The 21,435-nt window shown below is 43.5% G+C and overlaps 2 protein-coding genes across 2 annotated transcripts; both read left to right on the top strand.

Moving 5' to 3' along the window:
• Window positions 1–396: 396 nt before the first annotated feature.
• LOC124416255 lies at window positions 397–1,544 on the top strand. Its single transcript, XM_046897183.1, has 5 exons — window positions 397–868; window positions 1,034–1,078; window positions 1,111–1,275; window positions 1,318–1,425; window positions 1,524–1,544. Exons 1-5 carry the CDS (start codon window positions 404–406, stop codon window positions 1,542–1,544), a joined length of 804 nt encoding a protein of 267 aa, XP_046753139.1. The 5' UTR covers window positions 397–403.
• LOC124411149 lies at window positions 1,436–17,489 on the top strand. Its single transcript, XM_046890081.1, has 5 exons — window positions 1,436–1,767; window positions 3,983–4,129; window positions 4,433–4,509; window positions 4,542–4,645; window positions 17,307–17,489. The coding sequence occupies exons 1-5, from the start codon at window positions 1,676–1,678 to the stop codon at window positions 17,466–17,468; spliced, it is 582 nt and encodes a 193-aa protein (XP_046746037.1). The 5' UTR covers window positions 1,436–1,675; the 3' UTR covers window positions 17,469–17,489.
• The last annotated feature ends 3,946 nt before the right edge of the window (window positions 17,490–21,435 follow it).

The raw sequence follows: 21,435 nt of genomic DNA, 5'->3' as shown, positions 1-21,435 counted from the left end.
TCTTCGTCATTGGTGTAAGTATCAACTGAAATTTGTTTTCAATATTACAATAGTCTCAGTTCTCGGTATCTCCACAACGAAGCTGCATGTTGTGGTTTATTTCGCAAAAGGTTCGACTGACAATGAAACCAAATGTAGTAATGTTTACTGCTATTGATTTCTGAGAATAAAATCTGCGTGACGTATGTACTCCATATATATATTAATCGCACCTGATCGCAACCACGTTCGCTTGTTTCCGACCAAGCAGTTCAGCGCTAATTGACAGTTATATGCATTAATTATCTGGATGTAAATGTCGCGGCAAACCATCGGAGTAAAATGTATCCTCTCGGTGCAGAAAATTGATCGAGAAGTCAAATGACAAAAGTCCTAAAACCGCCGACTTATAACTCTCTTGACTATGAGCCTTAATCACGAATCCGCCAGTCCTAAAAGTCCACCGATAAAACGCAGAAGGAATAAGGTTAGAAAAAAGCCACCCCACGAAACCTGCGAGCCCGTGGTGACTGGGATTGCCTGCGTTTCACGAGATCGACGTTGTGCCTGCTGTGGAGGGCTGCTGTGTTCACCGGAGCCCTGCCATAATCTGAAACTCCCTGATTTCGAGGACAAAGATTTCCTTCCATCAGAAGTTGAGTCCTTGTTATCCTGCAGGGGAACGGAGGAAGTTAACGCCTCAGAACATCAGCTGTGTGAAAACTCTTCGCCAACATTATGCGATAATGGGGTGCAGGACGAGTGCAGAGGGTACAGCGAGCGAGAAATTAGTCGCTTCGTCGAGATCATTGAACGGAAGCTAAAGGCGTCTCTGCGGAAAAGAGCCGGGTCGTCGGTTTGCGGTGAGGATCCTGCGGCCCGTGAATCCGCGCTTTCGACCAGAGTCTGCAGCGAAGAGTCCTTCGAGGAAACTTACCGCGGTGCAGTTTCTCTCGATCAGGGAAAAGTTTGCGCGAGATATTCTCATACGTGCGAATGTATCGCGGAAAATTTCTCCAAGGATAGTGTTCGCGGGCTTGTAAAGCCCTCGGAATATGAGAACCAAAGTGTTTGCGAGTCTCGCAAGCCGGTCGTATTGCAACACGAGAAGCGATATAAGAGGTATCCTCACGTTACCGGAAGCGAGGAGGACATCAAGTTCGATTTCAAGATCGGAAATATCGGGAAATCGGACGAGTTGAGCAAGTGGGGAAAGCTCGACGTCGCCGACCGGCTCGTGGCCAAGACGAAGATCGGCTCGAGAGGGATCAAGGACAACTTCGAGGACCTCGAGAGGTTTTCACAACTAGATAAAAAGGACTTCGCTACGATTTGCAGACAGTTGTTCAGATGGTAATTCCTACCAACGAGACGCCGATGTCTGCATTAATTCTGTACAAACTTGTAGGTCAAGTCGGCTGTCTAATAGATGGCGATGTGTCACCGGTGAGTCACACGTCGTAATTCATCTGCCGTCCATGGGTTACCCTTCGGAAATCAGAGGCCGAGCCTTGAGGAGTTTCAATCTTCTTCAAAATCTGCAGGTAACCGAATCAACCCGGTGAATTGTCAATTTGGTCGTGTCAAAGCAACTCAGATCCGCCTATTTCCCTTTCGAAAGTTCACGCGATTGGGATGGCTTGCGAACGAGAATGCCCAAGTGCTGTACATTCTCCCGAGCGACGAAAGCCCGGAGATGATAGCGCTGCTTCGTGATCTGGTGAAAAAGGTTCGCCCAGACGTCTCGGAAGACAGGCTGTGGGTGATTCAGCCCGACGGTGCCAAATGGTTCGTATCCGTTATTTGGCTTCTGATTTGTATCCCGCGTTCAAGCAGTTCTCCGTTTCTTTAAAATTCCTCCGCCGCGCTTCGGTCTCGCGGAATACAAACCAGAGGAAAAATTGTCCCAGCAGATCTCGCCCTAACGTATTGCCGAAAAAAACATCGAGACATCGAGAGCATAGCTATTGCCTGCTTAGGAAGAAAATCCCCGGCATTATTCGGCAGGCGATTAGTTTTAACGCTGTTCGTTATTTACCGGTTTCTCACCATACCTTGCAGCCCAAAGTCCCGATCCTTGAATGGTTCTCGAGTCCTTTTTCAAAGCCCGGAAACTTACCGACGTGTCAGAATGCTGACCGCTGGTCGCCAGGCGTTCATAGTGCCCGGAGTCATGGAGGAAATCGACGTTCTCATTGCTGCGGAGCTGAGATCGCCCATGATGGGTAAGTCGATGGTTCGTTCTCTTCTCTTATCTCGTACTCTTATCTTGGGGAGCAAAGGGCTGTCGTTGTTGCTGCGTGAAACTAATTGTTAGTGCGTTATATTGCCGCTCCACCCCTGATGCGTTTCACCCTTCGATCAATATTATATGGATTGGGGAATATACGTGGCATCGCAGGGGCGGAAGTCGAGTGTGCAGACTGCAGGAAGCCATCTTCCACATCGATAATTGATACGCTAACCAGCCTTCACGCGCCGCTGAATTATCTCCCGAGAGATCCGTGCGGCGTGATACTAACCAGAGATGCGATACCCAGTTATCTGTTTTGCTGCGCGTAGTGTTCGGCCACTGTTTTTACTTCGCATCTCCGGGGGTTTTGCTGACCCAGCTGCGGTAAATCGGCTGATCGATATTTTCCCAATACGCGGATATAAAATGCGGTGTTAAAAAAAGTGCTTGGCGAAATATCGAAATCTTTTTACACTGCGTGTTGTTCCCACGGTGTGAATGGAAGTAAACTGAGTTACCGTAATGACGTGGATCAGTGTAATTAATCTTTCAAACTCGAAGGACAACCGTTCTAGTCATTTTCTATGTGCTCGAATTACGCATACCAAAGCAATGCCGGTTGTATGCGCGAAACGGCTGGAAAATAAGACTGGAACATATTTTTTTCTGAACAATTGTTACGACTCAAAAACTCAAAAGTCGTTTTCCGCGTGGATATCGAATTCATTTTAGTTTCATTAATCCATGAATCTGACTTATCATAAAAAAATTGTAATGACGGTAGAGAATATTCCAGTTGCTTCGAGTAAGTCATTAGTCTAGGTGGAATATAATTAGTAGCTTGATCGTTGCATTCGGCTAAATCGTTGAACGGATATCGAACGAGGTTCGTGTAGTTGAGTAAAAAACATGGCGCGCGTTACGTAACTCGTACGAGATGTATCATTAATTTCTTGCTCTTTCGTACAGTTCATAGTCTAAGACAAGGTGTGGAGAATCGTACTAGGCGACTGTGTTAGAATTGGTTTTTATAGATAAGTTGCGTTTAGTTTTTATAGTATAATGGATTTGCACGTCGTTATTTTCGTCCATTAATCATGTCTCGTGTACATTCAATTCTTCAACGTCCAGCAATTAAGAATGCAATAAATCTGTCAAATGGATGAAAAAAATTTCCATAATTTGCACGTAATCGATCGTTCGACGGACTAAATCGTTAAACGCTGCAGTTTTCATCAAGAGAAAAATCGTAAGTGTCAAATAAAATCATACACGAGTAATCACCTCGGTTTTACCAATCTTACAGTTCCGCATTTTGCGTTTCATAACGAAAAAAATTTGTTTCAGGCCCGCCGCTCAGCTTTCAAAATTACCTTTTGAATAAATCGAACGTTGCGAATTTTCTGCAAGAGACGAAAGTTGAGCAGCCCCCTTTCGTCTCGAATCTTCGTACTTTTGCAGAGGTAAGCAAGATCGGCGATGAAACTGTACTTAAGAAAGTCTAAGTTGATCTGATGTACTTTTAATTACGCCTGATCCAGCTCTGCGAGGGGCTTGCTCATCTGATGATAGCCTTCCCGAAATACGTTACGTGGTTGATAAAAATCAATTACGGTTTCTGTGGACTTCAGACCGCATTTATCAGCTTTAAAAAGAGTCCTTCGAGTGAGATCATCGCATCTAAGGTAAGGCTGGGTTTTTTTTTTTTTTTTCTCTTTATGTAAGCCAGCAAGCACGACGGTTTCACTAATCGATTATCTCTGCCCGTTGCACATCACGTGAGAAATACCCGTCTAAAACCGGCGAAAAAACACTGGCGATCTTTCTGATGGAAATTTTACCGTGCGAAATATCGTTCAACAAAGGTGCCTACAAATGTTACACAGAATTTCTTAGCGACTTTGAAAAATACGGTAAGTACGTACGTATCTCTCAATTACCATATTACGACATTAACAAGATTCTCAGCAAACAATGGCGGCTTGTTTTCAAAATCAATATTATTCAAGGTCGTGTCCTCGGGAACGTTGAGTCTTAAAGAGATCGCCGAAACGAAATGTATAAATTTCAGACACGAAGGCGTTTCGCCGGCCATAACGCTTTGGAAAATTTTTGAAATACCAGATTTCACTAGACCCAGATTCCCTCCTTACAGGAGGCCTAGTGCAGCCCTGTCCGCACGCCGATTACCGAGTGCTGAGTCTCGGCGTGTTTTTGGAGAACGACATGGCGGAGCCGAGGATCTGCGCTTCCGGCGACGTCTTCCAGGCGAAGGGCGATTTGGCCGTCGATTTGTGTTTTGGCGTTCCTCAGACGGCGGGGCTGCTGTCTTCTCTGGATAATTTGGCCCGCAGTGTGGGAACCGAGCTTCGGGAACGGCAACATGTCGGTTACTTCGGTCTGGACGTGATTACCTTCGTGGATACGAACAGCGTGAGCTTTTTATACGTTTGTTAACGCGGCTGTTTTGCTATCCCGACGTTGCAGATTCCCTTTGTGCCGCATGTCCCACGGCCATGCGGGTATATAAGGGAAGGAGCTTGCGGTTGAGCGCGCTTTTGATGCTTCAGAAACATCACCGCGCTCAAGTGGAAATTATCAAGTCTAGATTAGCTACGTTTAGGTATATGTATATACGTACAAAATCCCAGCTGATGGATTAGCTTCGCGCGTAACGTACGTGTAGAGGTATAATAAACACTTGCTAAAGCAAAAACATCGCTGGGAATATTACCTCATCGCAGCCTGCAGCAAAATACACAATTGTCACGAACATGTGGCAAAGTTTTACCCCTAAAATGCCAGACACCCTTCGCCATATTTGATTCTCACATTTGTTACATCAACTTGCGATTAGACACGGAGGTTTTGGGTCGTCGACGTCGATCCACACTACACGGATCTAATCGCTTTTACCGACTGGGTGAAGTTCTGCCTCGAAGTCAGATCGCCCCGCCAATTCTGTCGATCAAAGTGAGCCAAAATGTCTTTTACAAGGCTCGTTAATTTGTCCAAAAATTTTTTTCCTGTCACACTTTGTAATTCCATCCAACTGAATCATACCGACTAAAAATAAGAAGTTATGGTTTTATTCTCATGCAGGATTCCATCTTCGAGTGGAAAGAAAAACCGAATTAAGGACCCGTGCAAAATGACCAAGCCGAACGATACGATGGAAAGATACGCGATGTGCAGCGGAAAGTTGTACAGTAACGGGCTAGCGAAATACGGGGGATCAACTTTAGTCAGCCTGTGCGAGGAACGTAACGTGCGTTACGATCCAAAGGTACATACAAAATACTTTGCAAGCCTTTGCGAGAAGATCGAGTTTTCGAATCAAATGTAAATGACCGTGAAACGATTATCGCCATAGAGAAAACAAGGCTCGATGATATGTCCGATAGACGGGCAGCGCCGCGCCCTCGGGCTCGTTACTCTCTATCCTAAAAGGTTCCGGGCCATTCAGGAGTTCGCGAGAAGTCTCAAAGTTATCCACGAGCTCTCCCTCGAAAAGCACAACGATAAAATAAAATCCAACATGCTGGTAAGCCGTTTGTCAATCAAGATTTAAACAGCATCAATTTTATTTTTATTCTAATATGTCAAAGTTTTTTTAACTTTCAAAATGCGATGCTAACCTTGTTTTTTTCTTTTTTTTCAACCAAACCAGCCATTGGTGCAAACCCTGAAAAGGATGGAACTATCTGGGCGAACTGAAAAAAACAACAATAACGAATGCGTGGAATATTGATGATTATGATAACCGAAAAAAATTTACCGGTACTTCAGATTTTATTGGCACGCAAGATGACTAGGCAATGAGTGGAGTCATCGGTGCGTTGTGCTAATGAGTAATTAATGACGCTGTTTTAAATCCGTTGATCTGATAACGATTTCTATGTACTTTGAATTCGCTAAAAACCTGTTATTGTAATATAAGAATTGATCGTAAATGTTGAAAAAATTGTTTAATCAAGCATGGACGAGTGTAGCAATACACAGCATTTATTCTGATAAACAAAATGAGCAAAAAGAAATGAATAAAAAGAAAAAAAGGAACTTTTATTTTGATAACCTGAAGCGTCCTACGGCATTGCTTTGCACTTGGCATAGATTTGTACGTACCGTATGCACACTTTACATAAGCGTGGAATTTCAGGTTGCACGTAATAACCGGAAGTGCCCGTTGATGACAAAGTCCTGCCTTGATTGCTTTCAATTCACGTGTTCGCATTCAGATTGGTACGTTACGAGTATGCTGCAGCCTGTATAGATCGGCTCACTATCTGATGGAATATAACTGCGTCATATCCCACGAATTTAATTCATTTTCAACCAAGCTTTCAGAGCGGATAAAGAGAAAAAAACAGCCCGAAATAATATTTCCGGTACGATGCATTCGGCTAGCAATCGTTATCAGTCGGTGCGAAAAGCTGTTTCGGTCCTCGACGATGAGAGTATTTTCTATACGGTATTCTCCACAGTTCATTGCTTACAGCGAAATTTCATTTGCTTGACCTATTTTTTAATTTTTTTTCTAATCCGTGCAAGCTCTCCTTTCCTTGGAATTTAAGGTCCGAAATTTTTGCCTCAAGTGCGACAGCAAGAAAAGTTTTCCTTTCGCTTAGGCGCTTCGCTGCTTGTTCGTATAACAGCGTTAATTATCTAAGAATTATTCATGCGCAAGCAAAATTAATTTTACCCAAGTGCTAACAATCGTTTATTTTTTCATTTCGCTCCGTAATCACAGGGTTTAATAAACTCATTAAATACGAAAATAAGTACGAAAATTATAGATAATAAAAATGGGGATGAAAAAAGTATCGAACCAGAGATGCTTACAAGCTCCCTGTGATATAATTAGAACATAATTAAAATCCCAACTAATTGCAACTCGAGTTCGTAATAACCGACAAAGTAATTAGTACTGTACATCCAGTAGGACCAACTTCTTTAAGGTAACTATCACATGACATAATACAGACATGTTTCAAATTTTAATCGAATCGCGTAATATGACACACGGGCGATTTATGCAGCCAGATTATCGTTGACCTCAAGTACGTACCCCTTGATTATGTGAAACGATCCCCATGCAGCGGCGGACTCATGAAATAGCGGGTTGCAGGTCCAGCCAGAAGCGGAACAGGTCACAGGATACGGCTTCCGTTTTCCAATAACCAATCAGAGGGCCATTGCCGCTACGTTACTGTACTATGTATGAATATATTACCCTTCCTTTCACCCTGCAGGTCGGCGTCGGCGTCGGCGTCGGCGTCGGCGTCCAGTTGGCTCGTTCAGAACCGCACGTCCCTCTCGATTCTGCATTCAAACACCGGTTTCTCAGGCGTCACGTAATTTCTGATTCTCGGTTTCACGCGCACTCCCGGTCGTTATGCCACATTCTGGCCTACCATCATTATCGCTATGTATCGCCGTTCTGATCTGTTGTCACAACGCACTCTTCCTACCTCCTGTCTAGATTTTTCTCACACATTGATGAATATCACTCATTGATTAAAACAGTCATACAAGGTGATTGTCTCTAAAACACTCCCTGCAAGCAAGTCATGCACCTTCTTTTATAATTACACACATCCGATCAGACAAGTCAAGAACGGTTAAACCGCTTTGAATTCCATTATATCAACATTCTCATCCTCAGGAATATCGCGAGACGATTGTTCGAGGAACCTAACGTTTTTTTAAACACTTTTCTCTTCCTCCAAATATCTGTAAGGGAGAAAACCGCGGACGTGTTATCGTCGTGCGTGACATGGCGTGCGTAGAACCGCCTGTAATGAAGTGTCTCGTTGGGAACAGCTGCGTTTTAGTTCGTCTGTACACGGATATGATATCCGATCGATCGGTAGACAGAGATGATTTTGTTCCGTTTCATCCCTTACATGTTCGACGAATGTTGACTTCGGTTATTCCGTAAAATGAACCGGAGAATTCGAAGAAGCTCCATCTCTCCAGCTTTCGTGCCACCAGTCGGTGTTTTAACACTTCGCAACGCGGACTGATGGCACAACATGCCGATTTATACTTAACCAAATTGTATCTTCCTTATATTATTATTATTTACATTTATATTTAACAATAATAGTGAAAATAGTCTGGCAACAGAGTTAGTTGACCACGAAAGTCATACGCGTTCTGCCCTGCTTTGTAAAATTAGCCGAGTTCGGAATAATCAACCTCGACGCTAACTACCATGATTGATCTAGTAAAGCTCATTGATTTAGTCAATCTTACCAGCTCAAGACTCGAGCTATGCGTAGGTATAGAGGAAAGTAGCAGATGTATTATTATACAACAGGTGAATTATTACTTGACGCTCGACGCATGTCAGCCATGACTTTGACATTGGGGTGAGAGGTAGACAAAGAGGTAGACAAAGAATTTAACGACTCGAAGCCCGAGTACTTCCGGCCCCCGGTGTCTAGTCTTGAAAGAATTCTGCGCCTATTTTTCGCCAGGCTTGTATCACCATCAATCATGCGAATATAAATACACACACACACACACCATCGATCTATACACTACACGCGCTTCTTAGGGTTGTGCAGAGAACGAGGGCGAGTTCGAGTATCCAAATCCTGACACCAATGGCCAACAGGCGTACCACTTACCGAAACTACTCCCTATATTCCGATTTTTAGTGGTCCCAAAAGGCCGACGTAAGGTCTCTAAGCGAAATAAATCCACCGCACCTTTTTACACCCCTCAATTTTCAGCCGGAAGTTCTCGCGGCGTTGGCCTCATTCATAACGTATGCATTTATTCAAGTTTTGTAGTAAAAAAATTCATTCTCATCCCTAACAGTAGAGCTTCTCTCAATTTCTGCCCCCTCCGTAATTCAAGCTGTATTCCAGAGTTCAATAATACTTACGACTCACCAGTAACTCCGATATTTCAAACATCAAAATACCGCATTCACGAGTAGCCAGGCATGCTTCTAGATATCTTTGAAACCGGTTTGTTTTGCATGATCCTTAAATATTCCTCTACTCCACTTGTTACGCCGGACTAACGAAAAAAACTGAATCTGAAACCAAAACAAGTTCGAATGGCAAATACGACTCCTGAGATGAGATTCTTGAGATTACCGATTCAACGCTTAGGCCAGTTTGTGAAACGGCAGCTCGTCTCAGTCCAGGAAAAATATAAGCAACCGGAGGATGCAGGCCGTCTTGCATCCGTCGAACGTCGTGAAACTGGCACCTGGAGAACGGCGTCCTCGTTCGAAATAATCAGCTCGGTGCCACTTCGCTGAAACGAGAAAACACGTAGTCCAGTTGCCCTCTCAATTCCCGCCCGCCCCCCGCGCCCCTTCGCCTATCTCTCCAGACACGCGACATGAATCGAAACTTTCCGCCGACGAGCTCGAAATACAGAAGCCGCAGGGCTACATTATTTGTCCGAAACTCGAGATGCCCATTCCCGTGACAATTCCCGCTCTATCCTAAAATTTTCCATTCAATTTCCGATCCACGGACTTGCAGGTCTGGCAGTCCAAGATCGACGCTTCGTTTTACCTTTTCTATCTTCTTTCTTCGCTTTTATATCTTACGTATAAAGGGTGGACACAGCAGCTTCGGGAAAACGCTGAGTGTATTCTTTCATGTGAATAACCATTCAACATCTCGTGTAGCTGAGATAAACCTTGTATGGGGCTTCTATAGCTTAATGAATAAAAGAAAAAAAAAAATGAAATGAAAAAAAAAAAAAAAAACAAAGCGTTGGACATTCGATGTGAACCAACGAGTATGAATAGGGTCTTCTCGGATCTGTCAACCCAATCACCTCCTGCAGGACGACGGACCGATCCGAGGCTTGATTGAACGTAAAACATCTAATGCCGAAATCTCGTTGATTGTTTACTGCCAGTGACGGGATCGGACACATGATTAATCGTGTATCTGAGTGCCGATGAACCCCCAACGATTGGCTATAATGATATCTTTCACGGTGAAATGGTTCGGCCGCATATCGAAGAGAGTCTATGATTATCCTGATTGCACGTCCCACTCGCTCTCCGTGTACGTATCGCAAACAAAAAGATATCGGCAGACGGCTGCTTTTTTTGCATCTGTCTGAAAAGATGGATCGTATGTCGGACCGCAGAGTTTCGTTAACGTTCGAGGTTTGACTCGTCCTTTCTGGATCCCCAAGTAAATACGGAGGTAAAATTCCTGTCCCAGAAGCCAAAATGTTGCCCAACGAAGAAGCCTCTCTACGATCACCGCGGAATTAAAATGAAACTCTCGGATCCGAATATCGCAATCTTTTGGCCCTGATCACCCTGGCTAATCCTCAAAACCATCCGCTCTCTGCGTGGAAAGCAATGAAATGACGATTTTAACGGTGAGTATTTAAGCTTTTCGCGTTTGTACCATCGGGGAATTTATTTGCCGGCGATAGGCCGGAAGTTGGACCGTCTAGCCAGCTAATCGTGGTGGAATGTATATTTTGCGATTGAAATCGGCTGAAATTAACGGATTACAGCCAACGCAATCACAGGCTCGTATCTAATCGTTTTACAGATAATTGCACGGCTATCCGAGTGTCGCACGGCTGTGCAATAAATACTATATGCATTAAAACAAAAGTTTTTTCTATAAATTTGTGCATAACAAATTAAAATATAAACTATACTAAATGAGTGCTTACGGTAGTTTTGAAGAGGGGAGATTTTTTCAGTTGTCACGATTTGATTTTGGGCCTGCGATATTGTTTCACATTCCAGATTGCCGTCGGTGTTTTGGAACTCACCGCATTGTTCATACTGACTGGATTCCTCGTCACCTTGTCAGTTTTGTCACACATCGCCGAGTGGATATTCGTGATAGTCACGCCGATGATAAATTATTTTTTACATCAAGTGGACGACCTGATACTTGTGAGTAATAAAAACCAGGTGAATACTAAACGTCGTGGAAAATGCCGGCTGGTGGATTTTTATCGTCGCGAAAACTTTTCGACTGCCGTAGTTTTCATTTTCTCATCCGTTTCGATTGACAGACCATTTTTTGTCACCGTATCAACGAGCTCCCACCGAGCCCTGACCGCTAATTGTGTGGTTTTTATCTGTTTTCTCTGTTTCTCCGAACGTGCTTGTTTGCGCCTAATTTTACGATTAAATTCGAAGCTGTGTTTGAGTTCGGTATACGAGGAAATTTCATGCTTTGAAAACAAATAATTCATTATTTCTACACATATTGTCGTTTTTCAAGCTGGATAAATGTTTGCGTCTGATTTTACGGTTAAATTTAGAACTTTGTCCGAGTTCGGTATGGAGGCATACAATATGCGTCAAAAGTAAATTATTATTTGGTTTACCGTATAAATACGAAGGAGGGAGAAAGTACTGTATAGTCAAGAGAATATTGCGACACGATAAAAGAAAAAAAATGGAGAGACGAGAGTAGCCGGAGTTATAGGTATAAACAGACCTTGCCAACGAGGCTTAAAAATTCATAAATAAACACAACACGTTGCATTAGTCATATCTTGACACTCAACACTGCTGATCATATACATTTAGAACGAGATGATTCTATTTTCCTCGATTCTGCACATGTGAGTTTTGAAATATGGGCACCCAGACCGTATCTGTCACGCCTATATTGATTTGAAATTATAATAGCAGCAAGTTGACTTGTAATTTAATTCGACCTTGTCAAGATGTGGATCGAACAAGTTTCACACGCTTAATTATTTGTAAGTACATTACTTCCGCACTGTTTCTATGGCGCTTGGCCTGAAACTTATTTTCGCTTCAAAATTACGCAGGTACCTTGCGGTATACGTGATTCAAGCTAACGCAGATAAACCGCCGCGTCCTCGCCACAGAGATCTGCTGTCCGATTAACAAACAATGAGGCTCATTTCCATAATTACACCGGCACCATGTACTCAGCGTACCTACGTACACTGTAATTGTGATGCAAACCGAGTCCAGATGGCCGGACGAGGTGCACGCGAACTATGCGACATTCTTCTCGTTATGATATTTCTTCTTTATGTTGTATATTATATGACACATATACACACGGACACACACTCACCTTCGTGCAAACAATATTCCTCGTAATATGGGTAATCAGAAATTTGGCAAGATTTAGAAAGGGTTCAGTCAGAGGCATGGACTATACGTCAAAGCTTGTAATCGTAGGGAAAAGTGAATATGAGACATTCAAATGAGATGAGAAAATGAGATAAAAAGCATATTTCAACGGGTTTTAGATTTTCCAGACTACGGGTTAGATTTTTACTGCTCCGAAAAACACGAAAATTCAATTTGTTAGAAAAAAAGTGTGGAAAAACGATTAAAATGTAAATCTGTGTTTTTTGAATTTATATTTAATCCGATTTTTCTCACTTTTCAATTACTCGTCTCGCCTGTAGCCTCTGGACTAAAAGCCTGCCCAGTTCTACCACGCTCTAAAAATTTTCGTTTATTAACAAAGAATCCACGAGAAAAATTAAAAGCCAATCGATTAGGGGAATTCATTAAAAAATTGGATGCTTGTGTTTTTGGAAGCAGTGAAAATCAAACCTGAGATCCAAAAAATCCAAAACTCAGCGAAAGAAATTTTTTTTCTGTATTCTATATCACAGTTAAAAATTAAAAAATGGGGGTGAAATGCCTCGTACGTATAATACGAAGTTGAAACTGAAAATTTTGATTATTCACAACTTCATTGCAAATAAATGGCCGTTACGGATGTCGCGAAAATTCTTCGTGATCCAGAGTCCCCGAAACCTCGGCTTCTCGGCTTTCCAAGGACAGTTTCGAACCCCGGTCCGATCCGAGTTGTAGGGATGAAATTCGGGGCGGAGCTGGACAGTCGAGGGATTCGAGTAGGCGATAGGCTTACCGTCAAAAACACGTTGTGAACAAGGCAGGCCGATGAGCCCTCTGCCAGTTAATCTTGTACTCGTGGTTACTCTCAGATCCTGATCATCTTAACGGCCAGACTGAGTTCCCGTGTGACGGGCGAAATGTTTCACTGCCAAGAGACTGATTCCTCGAATTGCCAACGGCCCAATGTCGACGACATCGACGAGCTTCTTTCTCCCCCGGATGAATTAGATCTTGAAGAATACCCGGAGAATAATGGACCGAGTGGCGGACTGGCCTGTTCCTGAAGCATTGCACCGATATAAATAGCCTGGCCATTAGGCAAATCGGCGAATCATACATCATAGAGTGGTTGGAGTGATGGAATACTTTTTTCGCGTTACGAATCTACTCGCTTCCAGCTTTGAAAACCATCGGAGGACAATTTTTACTCTATAATCATATCACGTGTACTTTTAAACCGAACTACAAAACGCAAGTTATTTTTTGATGAAAGTAAAAAACGATTTTGTTTTGGTATACGGCTCACGATTATTTATTTCGTTTTGAAGTCGTATCAACGGATTAGTAAAGAATCTATACCCAAGTCATTCGCGGCATGGTTTATACGGTTTTTCATTTTGCCAATCAAATCGAGGCCAGGTAAAAGTGAATTCGACCATGAGGCCACGAGATATTAATTATGTACTGTATGGTATTATATGCATGTCGGAATCCTGGGTTTCCGCGTCTCTTTCAATTCTCTAGATATATCATACAATTTGGTTATGAACTTTCTATTTTTGTCTTCCTATATTCTCGCGATCAATTCGATTTAAATCTAGCTGATGACGTTCAGAATTTACTTTGCCTCGATTGAAATATTTGGGATGATAAAGCCTAACTTTAGGTATACGCTCTGATTACATACATGCTTATACGGGACAGCGGAAAATTTCGGCGGAGAACGAACTGAAGAAAATTATTTGCACGGTAAGTTTAATCTGGTTTCCACCAGTATAAACGGCGTTGATTAATTTTTGCGTATAAAATTCTATTTTCTTTTACAAATTAAAAATGGAAATATCCGGCATCATTTCAGTTATTAAAGCTCTGCTTTATACGTAATAAATAACCACAGGCAATTTGTGAACATTATATTAAAATTAGTTGATATTCGATTTTTGATATTGTTATCTCCCTTTGAGGCTCACGTGGTGGCTTCAACGTGATTTTTTTTTTCTTTTCTCTTCTTAAATATATTTACTGTTTTTTACTGTACGCATCTGAATGCTTAGCAATATAATTACGATGTCGATGAGTTTTGTACATTGGAAGTGAATGCATGAAAAATCCGAACGCTTATTGGACTTCGTGAAGCCCAAATAGATTGCAGCGCAGTAGAAAAAATAACAGGAAAGATGAATTGAAAGCGGACACTCTTCAACTGTCCTCGAGGTTTCGTTTGAATCGTTATTTTTCTTCAAAAAACTAAATTTCAAGTTCGACAAGTTCTCATCGCTGGCCAAATATGAACGTAAGTATGTACACTTTTCTTTGGAGGAGCTCCGTAACGCAGAGATTTCAATACCACTTGAATTCCATCAGCTCTTGTTAGTACTAAAAGTAATTAAACCGCGTCTCCCAGCCTCGCCGAATAACCTCAAAAATAGCACTACGTCGATACAACGACTAAGTGGAAACGCAAAGTGCTCGCATCTTAATTGAACGAAGCAATTAGCAATCGATGGCAAAGGTTGATGCGCGATAATTAATTGCACACAAAGCCGCGTCAGGATATTTCGTTCAAGCGAAGTTTTAACTTTACGCGAAAGGCTGTGAAATTAAGATTACAGGTCGCGATTAGATCTCGGAATCCAAATTTTAACGATCGCGAAATATAATTCACCTTCTTTGTACGAAGTCGCGATTGTTTGATTGCTTTTCACGCTTTATGTGTGCATATATATGCGTACATTTGCCCGAGGGAAATCCCTCTGAAGACATGGGATACGTGACCCATTGAAAATGGGATTTGGATGATCGAATCATAAAAATAAAATTGCTTCATTATAATTTGATCGATCAATTACGAGTTTTACGAGCAGCTTGACCTCCATTTTGTCACAAGCATCTGGTGACAGTAAAATTTCCACGAAACGTCCCACGTCGATATTCAAAAATTGATTTTCTTTTGCCACCTCGATTTTCCTTCTTGTCGGACATTTTCCGCGTCATGATTTAGAAATTTATACCTTGAGATGATCACCTCGCGTAAGTTTTGGAAGAAACCGATATCAGCAAATATTATTTCTTATACTTATATTACATTACGATATCTTCGACGTATACGTTCGTCTCTTTGCGGAAACAATGCTTCCATTTCGCCGCGTGACATGAATTGTCAGTTCCACTCGTTTTCACCGAACCGCGGAGTGACAAAGTTTACCGAAAATCTGGCAACGAAATGGCCGCGAGCAAAACGAGTTCCCGTAACAAGAAACTCGCGTTGAATTACGGAAAAGCACAAGGGGTGCTGGAGAATAACTTTTTCCCAGGATGACCGCGTCGTTCCGTTCGCACAGCTGTCCGCAATCCGGCCGCAACTACCTACTTGGCGTAGTGCCTCTATCCCATACGACCACTTCCGGTTGTGTGCGAAATAAAACATGATGAATTTGCGAGCTTTTCTGGCGAGTGTAAAAACTGTAAAAACGTGGGGGGTGATTACATAAATAAAAAGGAACGAAGGACAAGTCGAGCGGCGGAAAGTTGAACGGGAAAGATTAAACTCAGGGATAATCACCGCGCGGTGGCTCAACTGCGATCCGGAGCTCCGTGTACTAATTAGATAATGACTAATCGATGCTTTCCTTACTACCGGATAGACTGAAGCCCTGCTGGCAGATTTGTGCACCAAGGCGCCCTTCCTCCAGCCGGTTCTCAGGCCGGAATACACGTCCTATTTGAACACAGCCGGCACCGTGATTCTGGGATGGATCGTCGTCGCCTGGGTATCCCACGTACTGAGAATTTTCCCTTTGCAATGCTAATTGCTCATTAATTATCTAGCATCGCTATTCGCCCAATGATCATAGACGCGTAATACGCCTGATCGCGGCATGTTATATTGCGAAATAACGGATCTTGGTACGGGCTTTGAAAGTGACTTTCGGACAGAGTAGGTACACGCAAATCACATCCTGTGCAAGTTTATTGAATGAATATTCAATTTCCAACTGACGACTGTTTTCATTTGGCAAACATGACATGCATAGAGGGACCGACCGGAAAGGGTTACGTGCAAATATACCCGGGGGTTGCAGCTCGGAAGCTGCGAGATTTGCGAAATCTGCGCGATCCTTAGCCTGCAGCTTTAAAAAATTGCAAATCTAGGTATACCGCGTGCTGTGATAAATGGTTGTTCCCCCGGAGAACGAGGTCAGCGCTGTGAATACGCGATCAAATCGGATATCTGATCTCCTTATAGCCACGGGATGCTCGTCGCTTCTCTCTGCTACGTCGTAAGGTGGCGGGTATTATTTGAGAGGAAATAACGCGCGTCTGTCGTTGGTCGACGCAATGATTATGCTCGTGAAACCGCCGCCTTTCTCGGCGAAGAAGCCTTTGTCGATTGACGACACCGCGTCGATTTACCCCCTAAATCGGCCCGAGAGGAGAGACTTTTTCACGCTTTGCGTCACCGGACACAATCGCTCGCTGACTAAGCAAGCCTAGCCCCTCGGTTTGACCTACGTTCTTCTTTTTTCAGTATTTCTTAATTCCCCCCCCCCCTCCCCCCCTCCCCCTATTTTTCTTCTTATTCCTTTTATTTTTCTTCTTCTTCTCGCTTCTATTATTTCGCACTTTTATCGCTCCAACTCGAGTTGTTACGGGATCTTGAGACCCGCAGGCTGCACGAATCGAGGTGAAATTTCCGAGAAAAATTTATAGCCCACCCTCTATTCTCCCTCATACCGCGTTGTACCACTTTGATAAGCTTTAAAAATAAAAGAAACCTGTCGTCGGATACCCGCTAAAGATATGAGCGATATATATTTTTCTCCCACCATTTCCTGCTACAGTTGTTTTTATTTTATTCCGGTTCTTCTACATCGCTTATCGCTCCATAAGTCATACGGTATCACGTTACGTTAGTAGAATCGGCTTTTACACTTATCTGTAATTTTCCAGTGATCGAACGACGTGACGATTATATTTTTTCCTGTTTCTTTGTTATCTCAGTTAATCTGGACGCTAATCGCACCGCTGACAATCAGCGCTTTGGCTGTGGTGATGGTCTGTCCGACGACCATGAAATGGTTGCTGCGACAGGTGGCTCCTAGTCGAGAAGACGCGGTGTTAAAATTTGTGGAAAGCGTGCAGGCTGCTTTACCGAATTTTTGACTCTCGTCCCACTGTCAATAACCGAAGCAGATACGATCTGGCGATATACAGGCAGTGAATTCATCCGTAAAACGAAATAAAAACAAAAAATGTGTGAGCATGTATATGTATAAAGTAATGTATATGGTGTATATATCTATGCCTATCCGTAAGGTGTTCGAAAAGTGGAAAGACTTTATGGTGGCGGTTACGTGAGTGGTGATAATAAATCAGGAAATCTCTGAGGAAGTTTTCGTCCCCGTCCCACGAGCGAAGAGTTTCTCCTCGGTTTTCTTTTCCGCTTCTTACTTTTTCCATCGATTCACCGTGTCGTAATCCCTCGAGAGCCTCCGAGGAAACCCTGTCGCGGGATTTTTTAAACTCTTGTCAAAAAACTATTTATTGAAATTGATCGGTTCTCTTCATATTTCTTTACTAGCTATCACGGACCATCTTTTTTCGTTCTCCACGAAGAGAAACGATGCGTGTTCCATCGACTTTCGCAAGTCGGCAGTTTACGATTTTATACAGTCAACTTTTAACGCCCTTCGTACTTAATCGTCGAATAACCTCCGGCCCCGAGTGAGTTTCGAATGTGCAGTTCTTCCCGATCGAGCCCGGGACTTCTATCCGTCCCCGTAATCTCGAATCTAAACCTCAGACGATCCGGTAAATCCTTAGCAGTGCAAACGGTCGTGGAAAGATCTGGGTTAATCCAGTTCATCGATCCCCGTAACATTTTTTACCATTGCTAACGATGCACTGAGATTTGTCACGGTGTTCGTCGGCTGGCTGTCGCGTTGGATAAAGATTTTACCTACAGCCGTGCCATTGTGTCTGTTACAGGAAAAAACGAAGCACGCGGCTGGCACAGAGTCCTAATTAAATTTCTCACCCATAGACGATCCTGCTTCTACCGTCTGAATTTGCATCTGGGTCCTGATTCCTCCAGAGGCTTCCTTTGCCCGAGTTCCAAAGTAGACCTGGGCTTGTGAAATAATCTAGTTAACAAACGAATGAATAAAGGATGATCTCACTTAGCGGAGAAAGAATTGAGCGAAAGAAAATTCGTATTTGATATATATATAAACGGTATATACATATATACAGATATATATGAAAGAATACCTAGGAAGATCGGACCGTGGGGAATTCAGTTCTACCTGAGATTCCATCTAGTCTTGCTGCAACATCTATATCGGCAGGATAGAATCGCTATCCGCGCTGTAACATTGCACACTCGAGAATTGCAGCGCAAGTGGTATCTCGGCAATTTTTCTCTTTATTACTCAGCTTGCCCAGCACTTTTCAGCCTCGGAGTAGAGCCATGTACCTATCTACATTCCATGAATAATAATCACACGGCATATCGCATCGGGATTTCAAGAGAACGTGAAAAAAAAGAATACGGAAATAAAATGAAAAAACCGAACAGAAAATATGGTTGCATGTACATTATACCCATTAAATTTCCCCGACTTATACATCAAGTTAGGCGAAAGCTCGTCGCCAGATCTTTGCCACACGGCACCAACTGCAGCTTTAAGTTTACTCTCATAGTACCGATGCATCGCGGGGCGAAGAGAGCTTTTCTTGATGCACCAATCAATACCTAATTACGGGATTCAAAGTGAGCCAAGTTTCGAACGTCCATGTAACGTTCCTTAATGCACGTCGTAATTTTGATTCGCTTCCAATTCTAATGATGCAGGAAATCGGCTGTCCGTACTGCCTGCCTTCGAGGGATAGCGACCAGCTGCTTGGCGCAGCTGTATACAACGAGCTTTTCCGTGCAGGCTTGGCGATGTACCGACCCTCGAATATGGGTAACAAAGGCTTCCGGCTTCACGCACACGCTTACTTTTCGCTAAGCTCTCGAATCAGGCCCCGCCCTTTGTCCAAGTCCGTTTAATATCCGGATGACAAAGCCAGACCGCAGTTTTACCCGGAACCAGTAATAACTACGTCTCTCTGGAGAGCTTTTTCTCCAGCTAAGCGAAGCTCGGTGTTTTTTCCCGTGTTAGGCATCGGGAACGCCTGTAAAATCGAATTCTATATCTAAACGGATTTGACTACAGTTTAAAGGGTTTGCACCGAGGCGAGATCAAAAGGCACCGGGATGAATAACGATTAAGGTCGCGAGGCGCCGTAACTTCGGGGATTCCTTATATAGGATTATAGCGTATTTCACTTGCACCATCTTCGGAGAGCTCGGCTAAAGTTGCTTCCAGCTAACGTGAAGCGCCCGGAGGTCCCGAACCCTTCCACCCTTCCCGCTTCCTCGTTCGCTACATTTTCTTCTTACTCTCGCGATCTTAACTCCTTAGTGCGCACGAGAGCGCTCTCATTTCCCGGACGGAGTCATCCTTCCGGATGTTGCACATCGGTAGTCTCATACGATATTCTACGGATCCCTTAAACGCACCCTGGAACTTATTCATGCCATGCCGGTGCGCTCTTTTTCTCTCCACGGTCAGCCCTGTATTTTCGTATCATTCGGGCGTATCCAGCAGCGCTCTCCGGGACCTTTCCACAAATTATGGATTATTCGTGGGTGAATTTGAAACCCTGAAAATTCCCCGTTCGTTTTGACATTTGGCGGCAGAGCTACCGAAGAGGGTTACAACACGGACTCGATGTTTGTTTCTCACTAGGGTGGATTTGTCGCCCAAATTCTAATCCCGGCTTTGTGAATATATAGAGTAAGAATTAATTACTGAGGATGATTCTCAGTCGCGTGTTGTTTAGTCACCAATAAACCTGAAGATTCAAGTGTGCGACATTGAAATTCGTGTCTAAACGTTTGTAGCCTTTCATCGTTATAGTTACATGTCGCGACTTGGATGGCTGAACAATTATTATCAACACGATCAAAAGGAAAAGAAACTAGTAAATCTTCTGATCAAGGCATTCGTTTCCTTTGCAATTGTCATGTTACCGAGAAAATACAATAATTTTCGAAAAATGGATAAAACACTTTGCTCGACAAAAATGCGTGACATCCCCAACGAATTATGGTGAGCCATCACCTGTCTTCATATTCTTTATACTAATTCCGGACAACGTTGCGCGGATTGTCTGGATTGAGGTAAATCGCGGGGTCATTGTGTGCGATTGGAGATGAATTGCGGGTGTAGAGTAAGCCAGCTAATGCGTTACGACCCGTGTACATCCGAGCGAATAGATTGACAAGCCGGTCGACACCGGAGGTCAGAAACAGCTCAGCAATGTCGGTTCCCGCATTCCAGAAGCTTCCGAGGCTTCGAATTTCCGAGAATGCGATCCAGCGGTCATTCGGACCCGGCTCCAAGGGATACTGGACAATTATAAACGCGAGGCATTCTCTCCGTACAATAGTCCCTCTAATTTGTATTCTAATTGAACGAGCGGTTATCCGTGTTTGAAGTCAGCTGAAGATCTCACGATCCAGACATAAAGCGAGCTAAGAGCTTCTAAAACTATAATTTACGGGCAGAGGATTTCGGTGTAAACGCCACCCTTCTTCGAATTGTTCACACGTCGTTCTTCCTCGCCAAGAAGCGCCAAGAGGTGGCAAAACGCGAGCCACTCACTGCCGGATATTTCTGAAGTTACCGCAATATTGATACGCGCACAATGAAAATGGTGGATCGGTCCATACAACATCTGGCAAAGTACCTACCGGCAAGGTTGTCGTCAAACACTACCGTGTATAAATATAAACCATGAAGTAATTTAGCAAAGGGTACCGCAAGTGCCTCGGAGTCAAAGCCCCCTAATTTCTTCGTACAACACACCTCGCAGTCAAGTAACGCGGAGACATCAGCTTCTCGAGAGCTTTTCTCCCCTGCAAGCAAGCAGCGAGCAGCAAGCAGCAGGCAGCAGGCAGCAGGCAGCATGGCGGTGGAAATGAAATACTCGCCTTGGGTGTCGCTGCTGCCCGCGGGTTCCTAATGAATTTGAAATAAGTGGGTAGACGGCTGAGTTTCGGTGGATCTCGGTAGGTAGG

This window comes from Diprion similis, chromosome 2, assembly GCF_021155765.1.
Source record: "Diprion similis isolate iyDipSimi1 chromosome 2, iyDipSimi1.1, whole genome shotgun sequence".
Taxonomy (NCBI): domain Eukaryota; kingdom Metazoa; phylum Arthropoda; class Insecta; order Hymenoptera; family Diprionidae; genus Diprion; species Diprion similis.
Note: the sequence above shows the minus strand (reverse complement) of the source record. Positions and strands in the feature narration are given on the sequence as shown.